The sequence below is a fragment of the Theropithecus gelada genome, chromosome 9 (genome assembly GCF_003255815.1).
Source record: "Theropithecus gelada isolate Dixy chromosome 9, Tgel_1.0, whole genome shotgun sequence".
Taxonomy (NCBI): domain Eukaryota; kingdom Metazoa; phylum Chordata; class Mammalia; order Primates; family Cercopithecidae; genus Theropithecus; species Theropithecus gelada.
In genome coordinates this window covers 100,848,548-100,873,634 of record NC_037677.1, presented here as the reverse complement: position 1 = coordinate 100,873,634, position 25,087 = coordinate 100,848,548, and the positions used below count along the sequence as shown (strand labels likewise).

The window sequence follows — 25,087 nt, the reverse complement described above, 5'->3', positions numbered from 1 at the left end:
CTGAATAAAACCCCTGTAACTTTAGCCAATATGTTCACACATGGAATCTCTTACAATTAATTTTTATAAACCTTCCACAACTTATTTAAACCTTTAGATTTTTTTTTTTACTTAAAGTAATCCTTTAACACTTAAATGTAGGCAGAAAAAAAATCCACATTCCCATGACTTCTTATAAGCTTTCACCAAAAACACATTTTACTTTCTTTACACACCTTGCATGTAAAATTGTTTCTTTAGTAGTTTTAATTACATGTTATAATGTCAACTCTTAGCAACTTTTATTTTTGGTGAAAACCTTGGTAAGTAAGAGATTTTAATCGTGTCCTAGGTGTGAAGCCTAGCCTAGGACATACCAGGCAGAAGTGCAGATAAGAGCTGACTCTCCAGCATAGCTAGAGAGCATGGCTAACTCCACATGTCCACAGGGATCAGCCTTACTTAAGCAGGCAAGTTGTACAGTAAGAGTCATAGGGCATTGTATGAAGCATTTAGGAGGCCTAACAATCTGTGAATTGTACAACATTTCTTGTATAAAATCACTTTCATAAATCCTTTCACAACTTACACAGACCATCTGAGACAATGTGGATATCTAGCCCAACTCCCTGGATCCCACCAGTCTCTAAGTTCCAAGAAGAAAGAAATTTTATTTGTTTTTCTATTTTTTCCAAGTGACTAGCACATGCATGAATGCATGCGGGATGCTCTGTAAATATTTGTGAAAGAAATGGAGAGAAGAAAGCAAGACAGGAAGGAAAGACATAAAGAAAGGAAAGGAAGGGTAAAGAAGGGAAGAGGACTGGAGGGAAAGGAAGGAGAAGGGTAAGGGAGGGAGTCTAAGGGAAGGTATGGGAGAGAAAAGGGAATGACAAGCTGCCAACCATTCAATCAGGTTACTTCCAGAGCTGTCTGCTTCCCTGAGGAAGCAAGAGGGTACATTTCAAAGTGTTATATGGTACTTACGGGCTTGGAGCTCTAAATTAGGCTAGACCTGCATTTAAGTCCCACTCAGGGCCGGGCAAGGTGGCTCACGCCTGTAATCGCAGCACTCTGGGAGGCCAAGGTGGGCGAATCACTTGAGGTCAAGAATTTGAGACCAGCCTGGTCAACATGGTGAAATCCCGTCTCTACTAAAAATACAAAAAATTAGTTGGGCGTGGTGGCATGTGCCTGTAATCTCAGCTACTTGGGAGGCTGAGGCAGGAGAATCGCTTGAATTCAGGAGGTGGAGGTTGCAGTGAACCAAGATTAAGCCACTGCCCTCCAGCCTCGGCAACAGAGTGAGACCCTGTCTCAACAATAAATAAATAAATAAATAAATAAATAAATAAATAAATAAAATAAATAAAGTCCCACTCAACTTTGTAGCCATGGACAAATTATGTGCTTCTCTTTTCCTCACGTTACTTGTCTGTAAAATGGGGATCATGGGAGATGTGAAGACATTGCAACAATGTTTGGCACAGTCTGCACTCTAAATGCAAGTCTGTTTAGAAATTTATTAATTTTAAAAAATTATTATTTATTTAGAGACAGGTCTCGCTCTGTCGCCCAGGTTGGACTGCTGTGGCGTCATCCCAGCGCACCGCAGCCTTGAACTCCTGGGCTCAAGCAATCCTCCCACCTCAGTCTCCCAAGTAGCTGGGACTACAGGCGTGCACCGCCACGCCCGGCTGCTTTTTAAAATTTTTTGTAGAGGTGGGTCACGGGCGCGGCAGGTGTCGCCATATTGTCCAGGCTGGTCTTCAATTCCTAGCCTCAAGGGATCCGGCCGCTCTGACCTTCGAAAACGCGGAGATTGTACGCATGAGTCTTACTTGCAATTATTGGCCCGGACCTGGGCCTTTCCAGCCCACACTCGGAGGGGCCCGCCCCTCGCTTGGCTTGCCGCTCACCCATTGGCCGAGAGCGGCGGACCTTCCACCAGTCTGCTCGGCCCAGGAGGGAGCGGGCCAAAGCACAGAGCCAATGGGCGCGGGGCTTACGGTCTCCGGGATACAGGTGTACACAGTGGCGGCGTCGCAGTCGGTAGCCAGGTGGCGGAGGAAAGGTAACCGACCCGCCCTGGGGTACTGCGTGCGCTGCCCGCTCCCGCCTGAGGAAAACACTGCCCATGGCGCAAGGCCGGGAGCGCGACGAAGGTTATCACTCCGCCGGCGGCGCGTCCCTGTCCGTGAGGTGCGGTGTCCACGGCCCCGCGACCGCTCTGGGTCCCGCGGAACCTCCTGCCCCACGTCCCCTCCTCCCTCCTCTCCCTCTGGTTCCTTGGGGCGGTTTTCCCTGCAGCTTCGACCCCTTCCACTCTGCCCCTATTGCCTTCTCGCAGCCTCCCTACCCGTGTGACCTCCCCTGTCCGCTCCCCATCCACTTGTTCCTTGACCCCGTCCCCAGTTGTCTTTCCCACTCCTTATTCTGCGACCCTGACCGCCCTCCCCCACCCCCGCTTCCCTTACCCAGCAACGCCCCCTGCACCCTTCATCTCTTCCTTCTGGCTCAGGATTCCTGCTAGTGATCCGGGTGCCCTGATCACATCCCCCTCCCCCTCCCTCTCCACCGGCGACAGCCGGGATCCCGTCCTTGCCACCTTTGATGATTTCCCCCAAAGTTAGGACCCTGAATCCTTCTAACTCCCATCCACTAGCTTTGAATTTATTTGCATTTATAGTGGCCTTTGAAAAGCATCAAGCACTGCGCAGATATAGGTGGTATTTTTTTTTTCTGCATTCTAGGGTGTTCCCCCCAGCCCTCACCTCCACCCTATAGAGCATCCCCTGCTAGTCCTGGACACTCTATTGTCTCGAGGTTTCCCACCAAACCAGTGTCCTTCACTTGCCTTTTCCACCATCTTCAAGCGTATCTTTAATATTTAAATAAAAATAGAATCTCCTTCATCTCCTCTCCTTCTTTCTATCACACACTTAGCACGCACTCCTTACTTGAGAGTATCTTCTTTTTGTGTGCTAGCCTTTCATTCACATCGACTTCGTTCCTTTTATTTTCTACATTTATCTGTATTTTTAAATCTAAAATATGGCCACATACTCTTCATCTGTGTAAATAAGCAATTTTCCTACTCCGCTTACAACCACAAAGCAGGTTGTCCTATGCAAAGTTGTTTTTTAAAGTCCATTTAAAAAAATCAAACTAATTATAAAAGAATGGCCCAGGATGCCATTGTGTTGAGATCAAGCTCTTTTGTCTGTTATTTGCACTTTTTGTCTTCCAAGAATACAAGACCCCAGAAGTCCTTCTGAGACTTTCTCAGGTTTGGTCAGAGTTTCCTTTGCTGAAAAAGTTATCTGAAGAAGGCCTGGGAGACCTATGGGACTTTAGGTCTACATTTAAATTTCTATAATTCATAGACTCAAATGGATCTCACAGCCAGCATGTGTGTTCTTTTATCTTAGAAACTGGGGGCAGAAAGGACATGGAAATAGAAATGTTTCAAAGATTTTGATGACCCTTTGCTTTGTTTAAAAAAAAAAAAAAGTATTTGAAATGTATTATATTGATGTTGACATATCTTTTCCCAAAGATGGGTGCAAGGATTCCCTAAGCAGAATGTTCATTTTGTCAACAACAACACCATTTGCTACCCTTGTGGGAACTATGTAATATTTATTAATATTGAAACCAAGAACAAGACTGTACTCCAGTGTAGTAATGGAATTGTGGGCGTCGTGGCAACTAACATCCCCTATGAAGTTGTGGCTTTTTCTGACCGGAAGCTAAAACCCCTCATCTACATATACAGCTTTCCAGGATTGACCAGAAGGACCAAATTGAAAGGTATTCTGGAGAACCCTTCCTCTGCCCATAATTGAAGGATTTTGTTTAAAGATTTGACTAAATCTATTATGTGAAGGTTTCTTTGTTGAAAGGTGTTTGTTTGTTTGTTTGTTTGTTTTTGAGATGGAGTCTTGCTCTGTCACCCAGGCTGGAGTGCAGTGGCACGATCTCGGCTCACTGCAACCTCTGCCTCCCAGGTTCAAGTGATTCTCCTGCCTCAGCCTCCTGAGTAGCTGGGATTACAGGTGTGCACCACCACGCTCGGCTAATTTTTGTATTTTTATTAGAGGCGGGGTTTCTCCATGTTGGTCAGGCTGTTCTCGAACTCCTGACCTAGTGATCCGCCTGCCTTGGCCTCCCAAAGTGCTGGGATTACAGGCATGAGCCACCATGCCTGGTCTGGCTTTTTTTTTTTTTTTTTAAATACACATTTTTAAAGAAGGAATCAAGCTGATCACTGAGGATTTAATTATGTTAACTAAAGCCTTGCTGTTCAAAGTGTGGTCTGTTTACCAGCAACACTGGTGCTACCTGGGAAGCTTCTTATAAATGCAGAAACTTGGCTCCCACACCAGATCTACTCAATCAGAATCTGCATTTTAACAAAATTGCCCAGGTGATTCATACGCACATTAAACTTTGAGAAGCACTGGACTAGAAGACTATCGCCTTTTTCAGAACAATGATTTTTCTTCTTTCCTAATATTTGTTGAAAATCCAGGTAAATTAATGTTTGTATAGCTTCTAAAGTCTCTGAGCCTCAATTTCCTCATCCATGAAATAGGGATAAAGATAGTGTCTAATGTGAAGGCTGTGGTGATGATGATAGATGAAATTATATAATATATTGTATATGTATGTATGCCAAGTGCTCAATGTTGCCTACCATTTGAATTATTACTGTTTATTTTATTTTATTTATTTTATTTTAACAGAGTCTGGCTCTATCACCCAGGCAGGAGTAGAGTGGCATGATCTTGGCTCACTACAGCCTCCACCTCCTGGGTTCAAGTGATTCTCCTGCCTCAGCCTCCCAGGTAGCTGGGATTACAGGCTTGCACCACCGTGTTTGGCTTTTTTTTTTTTTTTTTTTTTTAATGTTTGTGGCAGAGGATGGGGTTTTACCATGTTGGCCAGGCTGGTCTCGAACTCCTGGCCTCAAGTGATCCACCCACCTCCGTCTCCCAAAGTGCTGGGATTACAGGTGTGAGCCACTGCGCCCGGCCTACTGACTCCTTCTTAGATACAGCTGACCCATACTGAGCTGCTGCACATCTGCTGGAGCCTCCAGCTAATGATTCCCTCATTGGACACCCCATGGGCAGAAAGCTCATGCTTGAGGCTGGACTTAGCTCTGTAGTCTTAAGGGTCAAATAAGTATTTGGGTGAAGTCAGGGAACTTCACTGTAATTTATAATACTTCGTTTGTGGTAAAATTTGCATTCTCAACAGTTTAAGACAACTTTTAAAACATAACCCATTCACATGTTGGGAACTATCTAGGTGGACAATAACTACACTTTATCTTAAACATTTCCCCAGGTTGGTTATTTGGCTATAGTTCTGTTTGAGCCAATTGAAAGTTAGTTCAAACCAATACCCAAGAGTCATACTGAATAATGATGCCCTAAAGGAATTCCCAGTAATATTAATCAGACCTGTTTTCACTGTTATTTAATATCAACCTGGAAGTTCTAGCCAATGCAACAAAATATAAAACTGAAGAAAAATATAGCTATGGGAAAGGAGATGATGGATAATGCAATAGTCTGCTAGGACTAACAAAAGAATGCACAGTAAGACGCTGGTTTTGAAATAAGTACCCATTAGAAATAAGAAATAAGTACCCAATAAGTACCCATTAGAAGATACACTTAGAAATAATTCAAAAAAAATAAGTGTGAGTGACCTAGGTGAAGAAAACTACAAAAATCACTGATTTAAAATATTTAAATGTATAGAAATATATTCCTGGATGGAAAGCCTGGTTATTATAAATGTATTTCTGAGATTTGTCATAGAAAGTAATTTGTAGGTTTATCATATGTTTTAGACAGCAAGGAGTACTCAAATGATTCCGAAATTCATCTGCGAAAATAAAACAAAAGAGAGTGAGAATAATTTGAAAGAGAATGATGGCAAGGCATTTTAATATTATGGTGCCATAGTAATTAGAAGTGTGGCATTGGTGCAGGGATCACCAGATCAGTGGGAGAGTTGAAGACTTGGGACAGAATCTAAATTATATAAAAGCTGAGTAAATGAAGAAAGAGGCTGTCACCAAAAAGAAGGAGGAAGAGGAGGAAGAAGAAGAAAAGGAGGAGGAGGGAGGAATAAGGAGAAGAAGGAAGAAGAAAAAATATAGATTATTCAACAGTAGTGTTAAGAAAATGCATATTTTAACAAAAGTATGAAGTTAGATACTCATGGTCTATATCGGATGAAAAGAAGCATTCAATATAAATAACAAATCCACTTGAACATAGTAGAAAATACGGGCCAGGCACGGTGGCTCCTGCCTGTAATCCCAACACTTTGGGATTCCAAGGCAAGCAGATCATGAGGTCAGCAGATCGAGACCATCCTGGCCGACATGGTGAAACCCTGTCTTTACTAAAAATACAAAAGTTAGCTGGGCATGGTGGCATGTGCCTGTAATCCCAGCTACTCAGGAGGGTGAGGTGGGAGAATTGCTTGAGCCCAGGAGGCAGAGATTACAGCAAGCCGAGATCACACCACTGCATTCCAGGCTGGCAACATGGCGAAACTATCTCTCTCTCTCTCTCTGAGAGAGAGAGGGGCAGGGGAGAGAGAGAGAGAGAGGAGAAAATACAGTAGAATAGAGGAGTGATTCCAGGAAGGGGAAGAACTTTTCACACAAAACAAAAACTTTTAAGACAGACATATTTGATTGTATATATATTTAAAACTGATTAACATCAAAACACCATGAAAAATTAAAAGGGAAATAATAAACTGGGTAAAATATTTGGACAAATGTGATCAAATATTTTCAGAGCATTAATGAAACAAGAACAAAACAAACAGCCTCTTAGAACAATGGAAAAGAAATTAACCCAGACAAATCACTAGAACTACAAATGACCAAAGACATCAAAAAATGTTTCGTCTCAAGATTTGTTTTAAGAAGTGTGATTTAAACCAAGATGCTATTTTTCTGTCTATCAAGGTCACAACTTTTTTAAGATCATAATTGCTAGGTAGAATGCAGTGAAACTGGTAGCACTCTTATTTGCTGAAGGTGGGACTATATATTGGTAGAGTCTTTCTGTGAAGTAAATATTTACTCTATTTGACTCAGTATACTTGCTTCAAGACGAATTCAATTTTTAGGAAATGGTTAAAAATATAGTCAAAGATTTACATGCAAAAGAGTTTAAAAAGCACTGTCATAATAGCACAAGATTGGAGCAACCTACATCTCCAGTATTGTCGATATAGTTAAATAAAATATACTATAAAGGGGTATTATGCAAACATTAAAAATCACACATTTAAAGAAGTGTTAAGATAATATAAAATTGTCAATATAACATAAATTAAAAACCAACTTGAGGTAGCACTATAATCCAATTCCATTTAAAAATGGATTATCATATGTGTGTGTGTGTGTGTGTATATATATATATATATATTATGAGACAGAGTCTCACTCTGTCACCCAGGCTGGAGTGCAGTGGTGCAATCTTGGCTCACTGCAACCTCTGCCTCCCGGGTTCAAGCGATTCTCCAACCTCAGCCTCCTGAGTAGCTGGGATTACAGCTGCCTGCCACCACGCCCAACTAATTTTTGTATTTTTAGTAGAGATGGGGTTTTACCATGTTGGCCAGGCTGCTCTCGAACTTCTGACCTCAGTGATCCACCTGCCTTGGCCTCTCAAAGTGCTGGGATTTCAGGCGTGAGCTCTCTCTCCCAGCCTCATATATAATATTTAATCTATGGCTAGTATAGCTATAAAAAGCAAAGTTATATTTAAAGAAAATATATATGTATGTATTTTTTTCAAGTAAACGCAGAAGAAAATTCTAGAAGGAAATTTACCAAGTTTGGTGGTAGGATTATAGAGAATATATTTTTCTCTCTTTTTTTTTTTTTGGCATTTTCTTCAAATACCATATTTTCTAAGATTTAAAGAATATCTAAAGTTGGTCATCTTCAATTGTGGAGAGAAACATCTGTTTAGCAAGCATTTAAAAATCATTAAGGTCTCTGCCTACAGAAAAACCAGTTTTTGTAGTGAATCTCAATAAATACACTTTTTTCTTTGTTGATTAGACTATGCTGAATATATTCAATAAATGACAGAAGCAAAATTTCAGGATTATATTATGGTCAATTAAAATGAGAATGAGAAGAAAAGCAGAAAACAGCTATTAAAATTCCACAGAACAAGCAATAGAGACATAAACATACAAAGACAGACTGAGGTGAGGGCAAAGCTTGCACCTGTGCAACCCCACTGAAGAGCAGATGAAGAAGAGGGAAAATCAGACCACTCTGTACTGGGAAGCACAGACAGGCTCTTCTTGTTTTGGCCTCCCCGTGGTATACATTTTAAAACATGTTGTTGCTAAGACTTTGGAATTCATGTTGCTTTTCATCAACTATAGGTACAAAGGAGTAGGTCACTTTTTATAGCCATTCCATAAGCTGGAAGATATTAAGCTGAGGGCCAGATATGGCCTAAGATAAAAGAAATAAAGAAGTAAGCTAGAATTATTACAACTCCCCAAGATATTTAAAGATGCCTAAATAACTATTCTAATTACAATATCTCATATATTTATGAGATGATTCTTGGGTCATTTCAAACCATGCTGGGACATGCATGGTGCAGTATGCTCAGTTCTGCATTGAAGTCTAGAGATAGTAACCTCATGGTCTTAATTCACTTTAATATCTTTTACAAATGGGTCTTAGCTTTGCTCTAAGCTTTCTGTTCATGGTCTTAGAAATTAGCCAGGATCTTTCTTATTCTAATAGTTAAATGCTTTTGAATTATGTGAAAATCATTAGCAAAGGAAAATAAACTGTAAGATCATAGTTAACTGAACATGGTCTTAACATAATCAAATCCTGATAATGGATTTTATATTTTAGGCAACATTCTCCTGGACTACACTTTGCTTTCATTCAGTTACTGTGGCACCTACCTGGCTAGTTACTCCTCTCTCCCAGAATTTGAACTGGCCCTTTGGTAAGTTTCAGCATCTTGTGGAATTCCTTTTACTGGGTTACATTACATTTTCCTCTTACTTTTCTGGATTTTATCAAAGGAAATAGACATCAAAAATCTGAAACAAGGAAATATGAAGGAAAAAAATCCCAATCATAAGTTTTCATACAGTTGCTATGTTTAGGCATAAAATTTGGCAGTCAGAGCAAAAACTATATAAGAACTAAATTAGTTATTGTCATTCTCTTTTATTAACATGCTTTATATATTATCAGATAGATAATATATTTATAAATACATAAAGTTTCACTTAAAAAAATAAATGGCATCTTGGAGTTCTTCGCAAGTTTCCTGCTAATATTGAAATTGAGATGGTCTCTATATTAGAGTTCAGTTTAACATAATTGTTGTTAGAGACATTAGAACAATTCAGAGAGTGGAACATAATACCACTTTTGCCTGCTGTATGGGAAATACCTGTGGTTAAGACACATTTCTTGTCTTTCCTGGATCATTTCATGTGACCAACTTTAAGGCTGTACTCCCTTTTCTATCCATGATATAAGCCCCTTCAAGAGGATATTTTTCTTATTAAGGGGAAGTACAGAATATTCCAGAAATGACTAAAGGATAACATAGAAACATTTCTTATACAAAAATGTAAGTACCTAGATTCAGGGAGCCACATTTAGTCTATGCAATTTTTTTTTTTTTTTTTTTTTTTGAGACGGAGTCTTGCTCTGTTGCCCAGGCTGGAGTGCAGTGGCACGATCTCAGCTCACTGCAACCTCCACCTCCCGGGTTCAAGCAATTCTCCTGCCTCAGCCTCCCGAGTAGCTGGGATTACAGGTACCCGCCATCAGGCCTGGCTAATTTTTGTAGAGACGGATTTCACCATTTTGGCCAGGCTGGTCTTGACCGCGTAACCTCAGGTGATCCACCCACCTTTGTCTCCCAAAGTGCTGGGATTACAGGCATGAGCCACCATGCCCGGCCATAAAATTTTTTTAAAACAACTTTATGGAGGTATAGCTAATAGATAATGAACTGTTCATATATAAAGTAAATACTTTGATAAGTTTTGACTTATGTATATACCCATCACCATAATCAAGATAATAAATACATCTATCAGCCAGGCGCAGTGGCTCGTGCCTGTAATCCCAGCACTTTGGGAGGCTGAGGCGGGCGAATCACGAGGTCAGGAGGCGAGACCATCCTGGCTAATATGGTGAAATCCCGTCTCTACTAAAAATACAAAAAATTAGCCGGGTGTGGTGGCGGGCGCCTGTAGTCCCAGCTACTCGGGAGGCTGAGGCAGGAGAATGGCGTGAAGCCAGGAGGCGGAGCTTGCAGTGAGCCGAGATTGCGCCACTGCACTCCAGCCTTGGTGACAGAGCAAGACTCTGTCTCTAAATAAATAAATAAATTCATCCATCACCCCAAAAGTTTCCTTGTGTTCCTTCAGAGCTTCCTTATTAGCCTTTGTCAGTGATGTGGTTTCTGTCACTCTAGTTTGCATTTTCTGGTAGTTCATATACAGGGAGTCATACAGTGTATATTCTTTTGTCCGGCTTCTTTCATGCAGCATAGTTATTTTGAAATTATCTTATGTTGCTGCATATATGTGTCAATAGTCATTCCTTTCTATTCCATGGTATGGATATACCATACTTTATTCACCTGTTGATGGATGTACTGTATTAGCTTGCTAGGGCTTCTGTAACAAAGTATCACAAACTGAGTGTCTCGAATAACAGAAATGTATCATCTCACAGTTCTGGATACATAAGATAGGAAGCAGCTGGGGAGAGATGACAAGTGCATAAATTCTGATAGTTCCAAAAGCGGAAGGCTCCAATTGTCCTTCCTAAATGCAATCTGTGAATGTTAAAAAAGCAGTGAAGTGGAATGAGCACAAATGTGTTAGTGTAACAGACTTAGACCTGAATCCTGGCTCCACAAATTACTAGCTGTGTGATCTTAGAAAGGCTGAGCCTTCATTTCTTCCTCTGTAAAGTGGATATATCAAAATCTCCTAAATATGGTTTTTCTAATAATTCATTGACTAAAAGTATGCATCATACCTAATAGTATCTATTATATTATATTTATTTAAGTCTGAGTTTCAAAGGTGATGATTCTTAGGCTAATTCTGGGCCACCAATATATTTTGTTTTGGCCATAAAGTATTTTTAAAATTGGAAAAATTTAGAGAAAAAGTTATCTGTATAGCCTTTCTCAAATACAGGCAACCCTGGACCTGTATTCCCACATGGTCACAGTCTGGTGTGGGCTAGTAAGTGGCTACTCATTCTAGATGCCCACCACCTTAAGCAGGGGTCGGTAAACGATGGCCCATAGGCCAAATCTGGCCCACCGCCTGTTTTTGTAAATAAAGTTTTATTGGAACATGCTCATTTGCTTATATATTATCTATGGCTGCTTTTGCTCTATAATGGCAGACTTGAGTTGTAATAGAGCCCATATATGGTCTGCAAAGCTAAAAATATTTACTGTCTGGTCCTTTATAGAAAGAGCTTGCCAACCCCTGTCTTAGAAGTGTTTATACTCAGTACATTTCATTCATTTACATTAACTTCCTGGCCCCTGTAAGCATTTGAGTTTGCTTACTGGATTTAATTCGTTCAGTAAATTTGTATCTCCTGCTTCCTGCTGGATATAAAATGTATCTCTTCTTAGGTACATTTTAGGTATATCTGAACCTTCTGTAGGGGGCATTTTTGATAAGCTGAAGTGAGACTGAGACTATGGGTAGGTAGTATCTCCTCTCCGTCCCAACCCTTCCCCTAGATTTGTTTGCATGTCTTAATATTCATGTGCACTTCTGTTTAAGAAATTTGAGTCAGAGGGGAGAGACAAGCGGGCAGGAGTGAGGAGGGCAGGGGAGGATAGGGTAGATGCTGTGGGGAGGACCAGACACTGCTCTATCATGAGAAAATTCTCAGTGAGGCCCTGTGGCAGCAGAAGTGCCCTGGGGCCCAAGAATGAGTATGAACAGAGCTGGGAGACAGACCCTCCTCCAGCCTCTGCTCTGCAAACCCAAGATCAGAAGCTTTGGGAGCAACCCTGATGGCACCCTCGGGTGCTGCATAGAAATGTGAATGGGATTTAATCCTGTGATGAGGCCCAATAGTCCTCTTCACCAAGTAGCTTTGCCAGCAGTGGGCCTAAACACGAGGGAGCTCGAAGATGAACAGGGCGTAGGATGCATCTCACTTGGTGACAGCAGTTAGTCTGTGGACCCTGGGGACTCCCAGAAATAATTTAGTAAAAGTTCAAAAGAGGTGAACTTCTGGAAGTCAGACCAGGAGGAGCTCAAGTACCATGATTTGACTCCTGGAAATAAATTGGTCTAAAAAGACTTTACCTTTATGTTCTAATGTTTTAAAAGAGCAGAATGGATTCATATATTATTTGTGTAATTAAAAATAACAACTTTGAAAAAGAATCTAAAATAGGTGGGGAATGGTCTCATGGTTGTAGTCCCAGGCTGGTGGGGTCTGGGATATCTGGGCTTCATAAGCAAAGACAATGTGCTATACACCAGCCATACTACCACCAGCAGTTTCATTAGAGAGGCATTCACTGAGATTTCCAATGGGTTAGTGCATTTAATCCTTGCCTCCCCGCTGCAACAACCCCCATGAGACATCTATGATGGTCCTCATTTTAAAGAAAGAGACTGAAACTTCAGAGATATGAGACATTAAAGCAGAATTTTCAAACAGATTGTGAGATGTAAGATGGTTTTATATAACTCCTTAAAAATGGAACCAGCAGGAAAACGAAAGAAGCTGGTCCCTGTCTTAGTAAGTCATCACAAGATCCCATGGACTGGGTGGCTTATAAACAACAGAAATGTTTCTCACAATTCTGGAGGCTAGAAAGTCCAAGATCAAGGCACCAGGAGCTTCAGTGTCTGGTGAGGGCCTGCTTCCTGATTCATGGATGATAATTTCCACCATGTCCTCACATGGTTGAAGGGATGAGCTAGATCTCTTTTTATAAGGACACTCATCTCAATCATGAGGGCTCTGCACCCTTGACCTGATCACTCCCCAAAAGTCCCAATACCCCAATACCATCACCATTGGGGTTAGGATTTCAACATACAAATTTGGGGGCAGGCACAAACAGACCATAGCAATTCCTGAGTGCTTAAAAGAACACACACACAGCTGGGCACGGTGGCTCACGCCTGTAATCCCAACACTTTGGGAGGCCAAGGTGGGCGGATCACCTGAGGTCAGGAGTTCAAGACCAGCCTGGCCAACATGGCAAAACCCCATCTCTATAAAAAATACAAAAATTAGCCAGACATGGTGGTGGGTGCCTGTAATCTCAGCTACTCGGGAGGCTGAGGCAGAAGAATCACTTGAACCCGGGAGGCAGAGGTTGCAGTTAGCTGAGATCCTGCCACTGCACTCCAGCCTGGGTGACAGAGCGAGACTCCATCTCAAAACACACACACACACACACACACACACACGCCTACTCACATAGAGATAGAGTTAGAAAAAGGAGTGATTAAATAAAATTTCTAGGTTAATATATGAATGATGAACTTTCCAGAGGTCTCTAAAACCTTAGCACCTTAACCTTAACTATTCTACCAGGGCATACAATCATAGCATTGTATGTGTTCTAGAGTTTAACCTGTAAAAGCACGCCTGCCTTTATCACATCGGGCTGTTAGTATATACTATGACAACAAAGTTACATTCCCCAGGAGTGTCAGATATGGGGCAAAGCAAGGTACAAAGTCTGGTTTTTGTTCGAGGAGGCTTGTTGGAAAATGCTTCCCAACATGATATGAGAAATCAAGCCAACACAATTTTTCTTGTTTCCAAGTTTCATTTTTTGGTTGTTCTTATAGCTACTTGCCTAAACTTATATAGTTGGTGAGTTGCTGAGTGGGCTTTAAACTCATTTGGTTTCTAAGCTCTTTTATAGCTTTCATTGATCTAAGGCACAATGGGAACATGTAGTAGGGGCACCTCACCTAGTCTGATGGTGGAGGGGAATGGTCAGGGAAGGCTTCCTCGAAGGAGAGGTAATGTTTAAGCAGATACTTGTATTAATTAGCTAGGCCTGCCATAGCAAAGTACCACAGACTGGGTGGCTTAAACAGCATACATGTATTGCCTCCCAGTTCTGGAGACTAGAATTCTGAGATGAAGGTCTCAGCAGGGTCGGCTGTGAGAGAGAATCTGCCCCCACGCCTCTCACCAACTTCTGCTCACTTGTTTGCTGGCAGTCCTTGGCTTACAGACACATCACCCAGATCTCTGCTTTTATTTTCACATGGCATTCTCCCTGTCGTGTGTCTGTCTCCAAATGTTCCCTTTATATAAGAACACCAGTCTTATTGGATTAGGGCCCATCCTAATGACTTCATTTTAACTTGATTACCCTCTGTAAAGACCATATTTCCAAATAAGGTCACATTCTGAGGTGCTGGAGGTTAGAATATTAACATGGGAATTTGGGGGAGGCACAGTTCAACCCATAGCAATACCTAAAGGATGAGCAGGAATCAGCTTTATGACGAGAAGAAAGAACATCCCAGGCACAGGAATGGCATGTGCAAAGGCCATGAAGTAGAAAAAGCACAGCAGATTTCAATGAAAAGGTCATAATAATGGGAACAAGAGATTTGCCATGAGAGAGGCAAGCTTGGAGGGACAGTCAGAGGTGAGCTCATGAGCAGCCATATAAGTAGGTGACCATGTGGTTTATCATCCAAATCAGGATGCTTTTGAGAGTGAAAGAGGGTGTTGCTGATGAATGCAGGGCACTTCAGCCTAAACTGGGTTTCTCCTAGGCATACTGGGAAGGATACCCACACTCCATATAAGCTGTGCTAATGGACAAATTCTTTATCCTAAAGGCAGTGGGGAGCTACTAAAGGGTTTTAAGCGGGGATGTGACACAATTATATCTGCATTTAAGAAGACTCCTTTCAGCCAGTTATTTCCAATGAAAGTATCTCCAGTACTTTCACATTGTGGAAGATATATTGGAAGGAAACAAGGCATGAACATCAATTAGGAGGCTGTGGTGGTCCAGGTGAGAGATGACTGTGGCATGGACTAGGGTGGGAGTAGGGATGGAGGGAAGTGAAGCTATTTGGGAAGTGTTTGGGAGGTAGCATCATGGGACTTCTAACTGACTAAATGTTGGGTGTTGTGCTGAGGAAGAGGGATGGGTCTAGGGTTATACCCAGAGTTGTGTGTGACTTGGGCAACTTAGGGACACTGTGGTGCTATTCAGAGAGATACTGAGGGCTTGGGGACAGGGAATTTAGGGGAGGCAATGTGGGAAGATGAGCTGGGGGACAAACGGAACTGAGAGTGCTTGAGATGAACAAACAGAGATGTCTAGTTGGTAGCTGATATATCAGTTAGGACTTAGGTTCAGTTGTGGCCACAGAAACCCAAATCACCAACACGTGTTTCCTTCTCTCACATGCAATTGCCTGGGCATGAGCAGCTGTGAATGGTGTGGTGGCTCCTTGGGATCAGCCTCCAGTCTCCCCCTGTCATGCTGCTCTGCTTTTCCTAGGGTGTTGCTCTCATCTCTGGTCTATAATGGGGTAAATGTAGAGATGAGGGCAACACCCTAGGAATAGCAGAGGAACCCTAAACCACCAGTGTATTTTGGGAGCCAATGGGGAGGGAAAAGGATGAGAGGAAGGGCACAAACCTGTTGTTGAAATGCAGGGCTTGCATGAAAGAGATCATTGCCTGACTCAGGGACTACTTCAAGGACTTTTGGTGAGGACAAGTGACAGTAGGAAGATGCAAGAGCCTTTAGTACCAAGGTTCTCAACACTGACTACATGCAGGAATTACTTGTGAAGCTTTTAAAAAATGTTCGTGCCCACTCTTTCCCTCTCCCCCCAAGCCAGTTAAATCGGAACCTCAGACAGCAATATGCCTTGAGATGCCTTAAACCACTGCTTGAGAAGGAAGGACAAACACATTATTACCTTGGAAGAATTGCATAAGGCTTATGACTTGAAAAAAAATTCTTTTTGGAAACACAAGCTTTTTTTTTTTTTTTTTTTTTTTTTTGAGATGGAGTCTCACTCTGTCACCCAGGCTGGAGTGCAGTGGCACGATCTCAGCTCATGGCAAACTCCTTCTCCCAGGTTCACACCATTCTCCTACCTCAGCCTCCAGAGTAGCTGGGACTACAGGTGCCCCTACCACACCCAGCTAATTTTTTGTATTTTCAGTAGAGAACGGGTTTCACCATGTTAGCCAGGATGGTCTCGATCTCCTGACCTCATGATCTGCCTGCCTCGGCCTCCCAAAGTGCTGGGATTCCAGACGTGGGCCACCATGCCCGGCCTTGGAAACATAAGCATTTCTTTAAGAATGACCAGATGTTGCCATATGTATTTATGGCGCAAGCAAGTGTTGTCTCAGCAGTTTCTCTATTTGCTTATCATAGCGGCATTTAGAAACTTGAACATGCTTTCATTTATGTAAATAGTTTGTGAAGCTTTGACAATAAATGTAAACAGATGTGAAATTATAAATCTGCTAAATTTGTATTAAGGGTATTCATTATTGAGAGAAAGTCCCCTTCCTCCACACTCAACTCCTATGGCAATTACGGACTCCATTTTACCCAGAACACTTAAGTGCCTCAGCATCTGTATGATACAGTGGAGTGGGTGCTGGTATAGGTACCAGCTGACATGATGTATCAGTAGCTCTCAGGATGATTGCCACATACATGGAACACCTGGGAGTGCTGGAAATGTACTGGGATTGAATCTACAAAGTGTGTTTTCATTTGCAGTGGAGGATGTCAAGCAAGGGAAGGTCCAGCCCTCTTGTGGGTGTGGTGAAAGGCTCTACTAGCAAAGACATGGGCACCGGAGTGGGTCCCATGTAGCCTGCAGGTGCTTATTCAGTGATGTACATGGCTCTGATCCTGGACACAAAATCTATACTGGAGAGGAAATGACTGCTGAAATAAGGCAATTGTATGAATATTTAAAATGCCTGGAACAGTAAAGTAATGATAATTCAAAAAGAAAGGAAGGAAGGAAGAAAGGAAGGAAGAAAGGAAGGAAGAAAGGAAGGAAGGAAGGAAGGCAGGAAGGAAGGAAGGAAGGAAGGAAGGAAGGAAGGAAGGAAGGAAGGAAGGAAGGAAGGAAGGAAGGAAGGGAAATGCAGGACGTAGAAGGTATACACATGACTGCCACTTACATTCATTGACTGGATCGGCTATAAACCACAGCCAGCTTCTAGGGCGGCTGGGTAATATTAGGTCCTCATTGTGAGTGGCCATATGTGCCTGGCTAATATTCGGGGGTTCTGTTACTCACAGGGAGAAATGGAGAATAAATGTTGAGGGACACATGCCCTTGCCACAGATATCCAGGACTGGTGCTCAGGAGCGAGGGCTGGAGGTAAACATTTGGGAATAATTAAGTCAATGGATAGCCAAAGTGCTAAATGTAAGTAAGAACACCTCCAGAAGAGCCTAGGGTAGAACCTAGAGGAATATCAATGGAAGGGACCCACCTACGAGACTCATAGGAGTAGCTATGAAAGGAGGAAGGACACTAGGCAGGGAGGGTTCCAGAATGTGCCTCAGCCTGGGTTCTACGGAAAGCAGAGGCTGGGGCAAGAACTCATGCACCCCATCTTTAGCAGGGTGTGTGATCCCAGGGCAGGAGAGCCAGTATGAGGGTGCATTACCTTGCTGGCCACCACTTGGTTCCAAGTGCAATTGGTTACTCTATCTTGAAGGTGGTCTTCTGAGAAGTTCTATGAACTGCTGTGAATCAGGACAGTCCTCAAGCAGTGACAGACTGTGAGTGAGGAAGGGGAGACGAGGAGATGAGAATTTATCTTCCAACTCCTGTATCCCATCGATCAAAGCTTCACTGCACAGGGTGGTAACTCCTTCACGCTTTCAGGTTTGTCGTGATTGTCCCCAGGAGCCCCAGTGAAGCCCCAGTGAAGCCTCTGGGCATGTGAAGTGGGTGTGAGGCGAGGCACAGGTGGGGTGTGCCTACATGAAGTTAGTCAAAGTGCACACAGAGTTGGACAGCCACTGAGTCAGCCAGGCAGAAGAGGTGGTCAAGGGCCCAGACACAATTGAGAGGATCTGTGGTGTCCCATAAGAGGTGTGTGACAGAGAGTCTGAGACTGATTCCAGAAGGTGGTTGTGGTGAACAGTGACCAGTTCTGCAGAGGTAAAGCTAGACAATGACCAAGAAGTGCCTTTTGGATTTAGGATGAAGGCGGGTGTCTGTGGATATAGCTATGTCAGTGGAATGGTGGTGACAGGATGCAGATATCCTGGGATGAGGAGAGTGTAGCTGAGGAAGCCATGGTGGTGACTTTAGAACAGCTTGCTCAAAAAGTTTGACTCCGAGGAGAGGGGAGAGACATAGAAAGGTGAGACTGAGGGAAGGCTTCTTTTGAGAATGATATGGATGAGCACTTGTGTGTTGGCAGGAAGAAGTCAGGAGACAGGGAGAGTTGAAGATGCAGTTATCATGGATAAACCAATGTCCCTAAGAAGGCAAGACCGTGGGACCCAGAGCACAGGAGGTGAAATTGGCCTTAGGTAGGAGGAAGGACACACCTTCCATTGTAAGGGAAGAGGAGGCGGAGAGACCCATGCCAACCTGAATGGGTAGTTATACTTGAGAGCAAGAATTCTCAGCTGATGGCCTCTATTTTATATATTCATGAAAATCAAGGTCATTTACTGAGATTGAGAAGGCGGTAGAGGGGCTAGAGGTTTCAGGAGAGGGGAGAATATTTTAAATGCCCATTTTAGAGAATGAGAGAGAGAGAACTGGCCAGAGAAACATAGCAGTATTGGAGAGCCTATTGAGGGTCTGGTGGGGGTGGCAACCACAAATGTATGGTGTCACTGCCATGTACAGTCCTGTAGTCTTTGTTCCCATGCCTCCAGTAGCCCAAGCTTTCAGTTTTCTCCATTCAGGGTTGATGGTCTTTTCCAGGTACCTGATGCAAAAAGTCAAAGGATCAAGGGAACCAGAGATTCCAGCAAGAGTGTGGTTGATGTGATGGGCAGGGCATTTGTCATAGGAAATGAAGGACGAGGGCAGGAGGGAGTGAAAGACAAGCTAAGTTCAATAAATATTAGCTCCAGTTTCCTAATCACAGCTCTGAATGGAGTTCTGGCCCCTCATTTAAGGGCATAGCTCACATTTAATTTTTTTCTTTTCTTTCATGTAGCAAGGGACTTTGTTCATGGTAGGAGTTCAGGATAGTCTCTTAAATGGGTAAATGAATAAATCCATTTTAAAATACACCGCTTTATTCATTTATTTATTTTTGAGATGGAGTCTTGCTCTGTCGCCCAGGCTGGAGTGCAGTGGCATGATCTTGGCTCACTGCAACCTCCGCCTCCCAGGTTCAAGCAATGCTTCTGCCTCAACCTTCCAAGTAGCTGGGAAAGGCATGCACCACCATACCCAGCTAATTTTTGTATTTTTAGTAGAGACAGGGTTTCACCGTATTGGCCAGGCTGGTCTCGAGCTCCTGACCTCGTGATCCACCCACTTTGGCCTCCCAAAGTGCTGGAATTACAGGTGTGAGCCACTGCACCTGGCACCACTTTAATTTTAAAAACTCAATAAATGATCAATTGGCATGAATGAGAACAGTACCCCGAGATCCACATGGAGTACTCACATGTAATACTTAGAGATTCAGGCACTTACACTTGTTTTGTAGCAAATGTGATGATATATGTCATTTTCTAGGTTTGGCTGAGTTAAATTGCAAAATTATTAAAGAGGACAAAATAGCCTTGGTATAGCATATGACAGTATAATGTTTTTAAAATATACAGTTATTTTGCTTTCTTAGGATACAATACAATGATAAGCATAATTATTTATAAATTTGACATTAAGGTCATCGATTATATCAGTCATATCATAAATTATATCCCAATTTATATAAATTTAAAAAATAGATAAATGTTCTAAGTACATTAAATTCAAATTAATTTTTTTCATCAAATGCTATTTTTCTCTAAGGAACTGGGAATCGAATATCATTTTGTGCAAGAAATCACAGCCTGGAATGGATGTGAACCAAATGTCTTTTAACCCCATGAACTGGCGCCAGCTGTGCTTATCAAGTCCAAGTGCAGTGAGCGTGTGGACCATTGAAAGAAGTAACCAGGAGCATCATTTCAGAGCAAGGTAGGAGGCTTTGTTACAACAGTAGCAACACGATGGTCCTTGTTTGCGTTCATGTAATGTGACTGGGTCAATTTGATGAATTAAGTGGCTTTATACGTACAAATATATGCATACACACACGTATATACATTCAGCTTATCTTGTTATAACATCTTTCTTCATGTGTGATTTCCTTGGAGTGGTTGTTTGCGTTTCAAAAGAATTCTCTATGACTTGTTTCCCAATGAATTTATTTAAAATATTAAGTTCTCTGAGAGCTTTTTCCCACATGATCTAATTTTCTAAAATTTGATTTATCCTTACTATTTTAAAACATGCCTGTTGTATAAAAAGGAGAGTTAAGACTTTTTGCTATTATTTGGATGCCCTACTGGAATTTCAAAAATAAGAAATGGTTAGATATAGAAAGTATGCAGATTGGCCGAGCGTGGTGGCTCACGCCTGTAATCCCAGCACTTTGGGAGGCCAAGGCAGGCAGATCACAAGGTCAGGAGATCAAGACCATCCTGGCTAATACGGTGAAACCCAGTCTCTACTAAAAATACAAAAAAATTAGCTGGGCATGGTGGCAGCCGCCTGTAGTCCCAGCTACTCGGGAGCCTGAGGCAGGAGAATCACTTGAACCCCAGAGGCTGTGGTTTCTATGAGCCAAGATCGCACCACTGCACACCAGCCTGGGGACAGAGGAAGATTCCGTCTCAAAAAAAAAAAAAAAAAAGAAAGTATGCAGATTATACATTCAGCCACATTATCCACAAGCAAGAGGTTAGTTATGTATAGTGGAGCCACGGGAGTTACCTGTTTAAATAGAACTGGGTCAAAGAGAAATTCTGTGACAAATGCCCTGGTGATAATAGGTGCTTTTGTTGAGAAAGAGCTTGGAAACTCAAGGTGCTACTGAGCTGATCATTTCCAGTGTACTTCATGAAGTCACAGTTGGAGAGATGTTGGATCCCTTGATTTTAAGAGATCTCAAAGTGTTCCCTTGAAATTGCAATTTTTGATAAATCGCCTTGAGAGAATCTAAAGCTAGTGAATAAAGCTTTCGAAATGGAGAGCCTTAAGAGAAGCACTTCTTTCTGCTCAGTGCTCTTTATGTCTCAACTTCTTTTTCACAATAACCCATTGAATAGCCAAATCTGTCTCTAGTGAGAGTTGACAACACTGCACCTTTTAGTAAAAGTGGGTGGTATCTCCAGCAGATCCTTGTGAGGGCAGACAAGTAATTTATCACACCCTTCTCTCCCTTTGCCTCCCTCAAACATTCTACTCAAGTTCTGAATACTGAGTTGTGTCTTTTCTATAAACAAATAAAATGGGAGATTAAATGAGTGGATTGTCCTAGTTCACAAAGCAAGCAGAATTCAAACACACTTCAGCTTACATTTGAGTAGTAGATGCTGTTTTTATGTGATTGTTTTTCTTTTTTATTTTATTTATTTTTTATTATACTTTAAGTTCTAGTGTACATGTACACAACATGCAGGTTTGTTACATATGTATACATGTTCCATGTTGGTGTGCTGCACCCATTAACTCATCATTTACATTAGGTATATCTCCAAATGCTATCCCTCCCCCCTCCCCCCTTCCCCCACCCAGCTCCCCCCACCCCACAACAGGCCCTGGTGTGTGATGCACCCCTTCCTGTGCCCAAGTGTTCTCATTGTTCAATTTCCACCTATGAATGAGAACATGCAGTGTTTGGTTTTTTGTTCTTGCGACAGTTTCCTGAGAATGATGGTTTCTAGCTGCATCCATGTCCCTACAAAGGACACGGACTCATCCTTTTTTATGGCTGCATAGTATTCCATGGTGTATATGTGCCACATTTTCTTAATCCAGTCTGTCAGTGATGGACATTTGGGTTGGTTCCAAGTCTTTGCTGTTGTGAATAGTGCCGCAATAAACATATGTGTGCATGTGTCTTTATAGCAGCATGATTTATAATCCTTTGGGTATATACCCAGTAATGGGATGGCTGGTTCTAATGGTATTTCTAGTTCTAGATTTTTGAGGAATCACCACACTGTCTTCCACAATGGTTGAATTAGTTTACAATCCCACCAACAGTGTAAAACTGTTCCTGTTTCTCCACATCCTCTCCAGCACCTGTTGTTTCGTGACTTTTTAATGATTGCCATTCTAACTGGTGTGAGATGGTATCTCATCGTGGTTTTGATTTGCATTTCTCTGATGGCTAGTGATGATGAGCATTTTTTCATGTGTCTGTTGGCTGCATAAATGTCTTCTTTTGAGAAGTGTCTGTTCCTATGCTTCGCACACTTTTTGATGGGTTGTTTGTTTTTTTTCTTGTAAATTTGTTTGAGTTCTTTGTATGTTCTGGATATTAGCCCTTTGTCAGATGAGTAGATTGCAAAAATTTTCTCCCATTCTGTAGGTTGCCTGTTCACTCTGATGGTAGTTGTTTTTTTTGTTGTTGTTGTTTTTGTTTGTTTGTTTTTTGCTGCGCAGAAGCTCTTTAGTTTAATTGGCTCTCATTTGTCAATTTTGGCTTTTGTTGCCGTTGCTTTTGGTGTTTTAGATATGAAGTCCTTGCCCATGCCTATGTCCTGAATAGTATTGCCTAGGGTTTCTTTTAGGGTTTTTATGGTTTTAGGCCTAACATTTAAGTCTCTAATCCATCTTGAATTAATTTTTGTATAAGGTGTAAGGAAGGGATCCAGTTTCAGCTTTCTATATATGGCTAGCCAGTTTTCCCAGCACCATTTATTAAATAGGGAATCCTTTCCCCATTTCTTGTTTTTGTCAGGTTTGTCAAAGATCAGATGGTTGTAGATGTGTGGTATTATTTCTGAGGGCTCTGTTCTGTTCCATTGGTCTGTATCTCTGTTTTGGTACTAGTACCATACTGTTTTGGTACTAGTACCATGCTGTTTTGGTTACTGTAGCCTTGTAGTATAGTTTGAAGTCAGGTAGCGTGATGCCTCCAGCTTTGTTCTTTTGGCTTAGGATTGTCTTGGCAATGCGCGCTCTTTTTTGGTTCCATATGAACTTTAAAGTAGTTTTTTCCAATTCTGTGAAGAAAGTCATTGGTAGCTTAATAGGGATGGCATTGAATCTATAAATTACCTCTTCACAATATTGATTTTCACAATATTGATTCTTCCTATCCATGAGCATGGAATGTTCTTCCATTTGTTTGTGTCCTCTTTTATTTCATTGAGCAGTGGTTTGTAGTTCTCCTTGAAGAGGTCCTTCACATCCCTTGTAAGTTGGATTCCAAGGTACTTTATTCTATTTGAAGCAATTGTGAATGGGAGTTCACTCATGATTTGGCTCTCTGTTTGTCTATTATTGGTGTATAAGAATGCTTGTGATTTTTGTACATTGATTTTGTATCCTGAGACTTTGCTGAAGTTGCTTATCCGCTGAAGGAGATTTTGGGCTGAGAGGATGGGGTTTTCTAAATATACAATCATGTCATCTGCAAACAGGGACAATTTGACTTCCTCTTTTCCTAATTGAATACCCTTTATTTCTTTCTCCTGCCTGATTGCCCTGGCCAGAACTTCCAACACTATGTTAAGTAGGAGTGGTGAGAGAGGGCATCCCTGTCTTGTGCCAGTTTTCAAAGGGAATGCTTCCAGTTTTTGCCCATTCAATATGATATTGACTGTGGGTTTGTCATAAATAGTTCTTATTATTTTGAGATACATTCCATCAATACTGAATTTATTGAGAGTTTTTAGCATGAAGGGCTGTTGAATTTTGTCAAAGGCCTTTTCTGCATCTATTGAGATAATCATGTGGTTTTTGTCTTTGGTTCTGTTTATATGCTGGATTATGCTTATTGATTTGTGTATGTTGAACCAGTCTTGCATCCCAGGGATGAAGCCCACTTGATCATGGTGGATAAGCTTTTTGATGTGCTGCTGGATTCAGTTTGCTAGTATTTTATTGAGGATTTTTGCATCGATGTTCATCAGGGGTATTGGTCTAAAATTCCCTTTTTTTGTTGTGTCTCTGGCAGGCTTTGGTATCAGGATGATGTTGGCCTCATAAAATGAGTTAGGGAGGATTCCCTCTTTTTCTATTGATTGGAATAGTTTCAGAAGGAATGGTACCAGCTCCTCCTTGTACCTCTGGTAGAATTTGGCTGTGAATGCATCTGGTCCTGGACTTTTTTTGGTTGATAGGCTATTAATTATTGCCTCAATTTCAGAGCCTGTTATTGGTCTATTCAGGGATTCAACTTCTCCCTGGTTTAGTCTTGGGAGAGTGTATGTGTCCAGGAATTTATCCATTTCTTCTAGGTTTTCTAGTTTATTTGCATAGAGGTGTTTATAGTATTCTCTGATGGTAGTTTGTATTTCTGTGGGGTCTGTGGTGATATCCCCTTTATCATTTTTTATTGCATCTATTTGATTCATCTTTCTTTTCTTCTTTATTAGTCTTGGTAACGGTCTATCAATTTTGTTGATCTTTCCAAAAAAACAGCTTCTGGATTCACTGATTTTTTAAAGGTTTTTTTGTGTCTTTTTGTGTCTCTATCTCCTTAAGTTCTGCTCTGATCTTAGTTATTTCTTGCTTTCTGTTCGCTTTTGTATGTGTTTGCTCTTGCTTTTCTAGTTCTTTTAATTGTGATGTTAGGGTGTCAATTTTAGATCTTTCCTGCTTTCTCTTTTGGGCATTTAGTGCTATAAATTTCCCTCTACACACTGCTTTAAATGTGTCCCAGAGATTCTGGTATGTTGTATCTTTGTTCTCATTGGTTTCAAAGACATCTTTATTTCTGCCTTCATTTCATTAGGTACCCAGTAGTCATTCAGGAGCAGGTTGTTCAGTTTCCATGTAGTTGAGTGGTTTTGACTGAGTTTCTTAATCCTGAGTTCTA

The 25,087-nt window shown here is 41.7% G+C and overlaps 1 protein-coding gene across 1 annotated transcript in view; it reads left to right on the top strand.

Annotated features, from left to right (window-relative positions):
• The first annotated feature begins 1,985 nt into the window (after nt 1–1,985).
• Nucleotides 1,986–25,087, top strand: part of CFAP43 (cilia and flagella associated protein 43) — a 108,566-nt gene continuing 85,464 nt past the window's right edge. The window contains exons 1-4 of the mRNA XM_025396840.1: nt 1,986–2,181; nt 3,539–3,792; nt 8,915–9,011; nt 20,062–20,229. Coding sequence (XP_025252625.1) covers nt 2,117–2,181; nt 3,539–3,792; nt 8,915–9,011; nt 20,062–20,229 — 584 coding nt within the window. The 5' untranslated portion in view covers nt 1,986–2,116. The remainder of the gene's footprint in view (nt 2,182–3,538; nt 3,793–8,914; nt 9,012–20,061; nt 20,230–25,087) is intronic.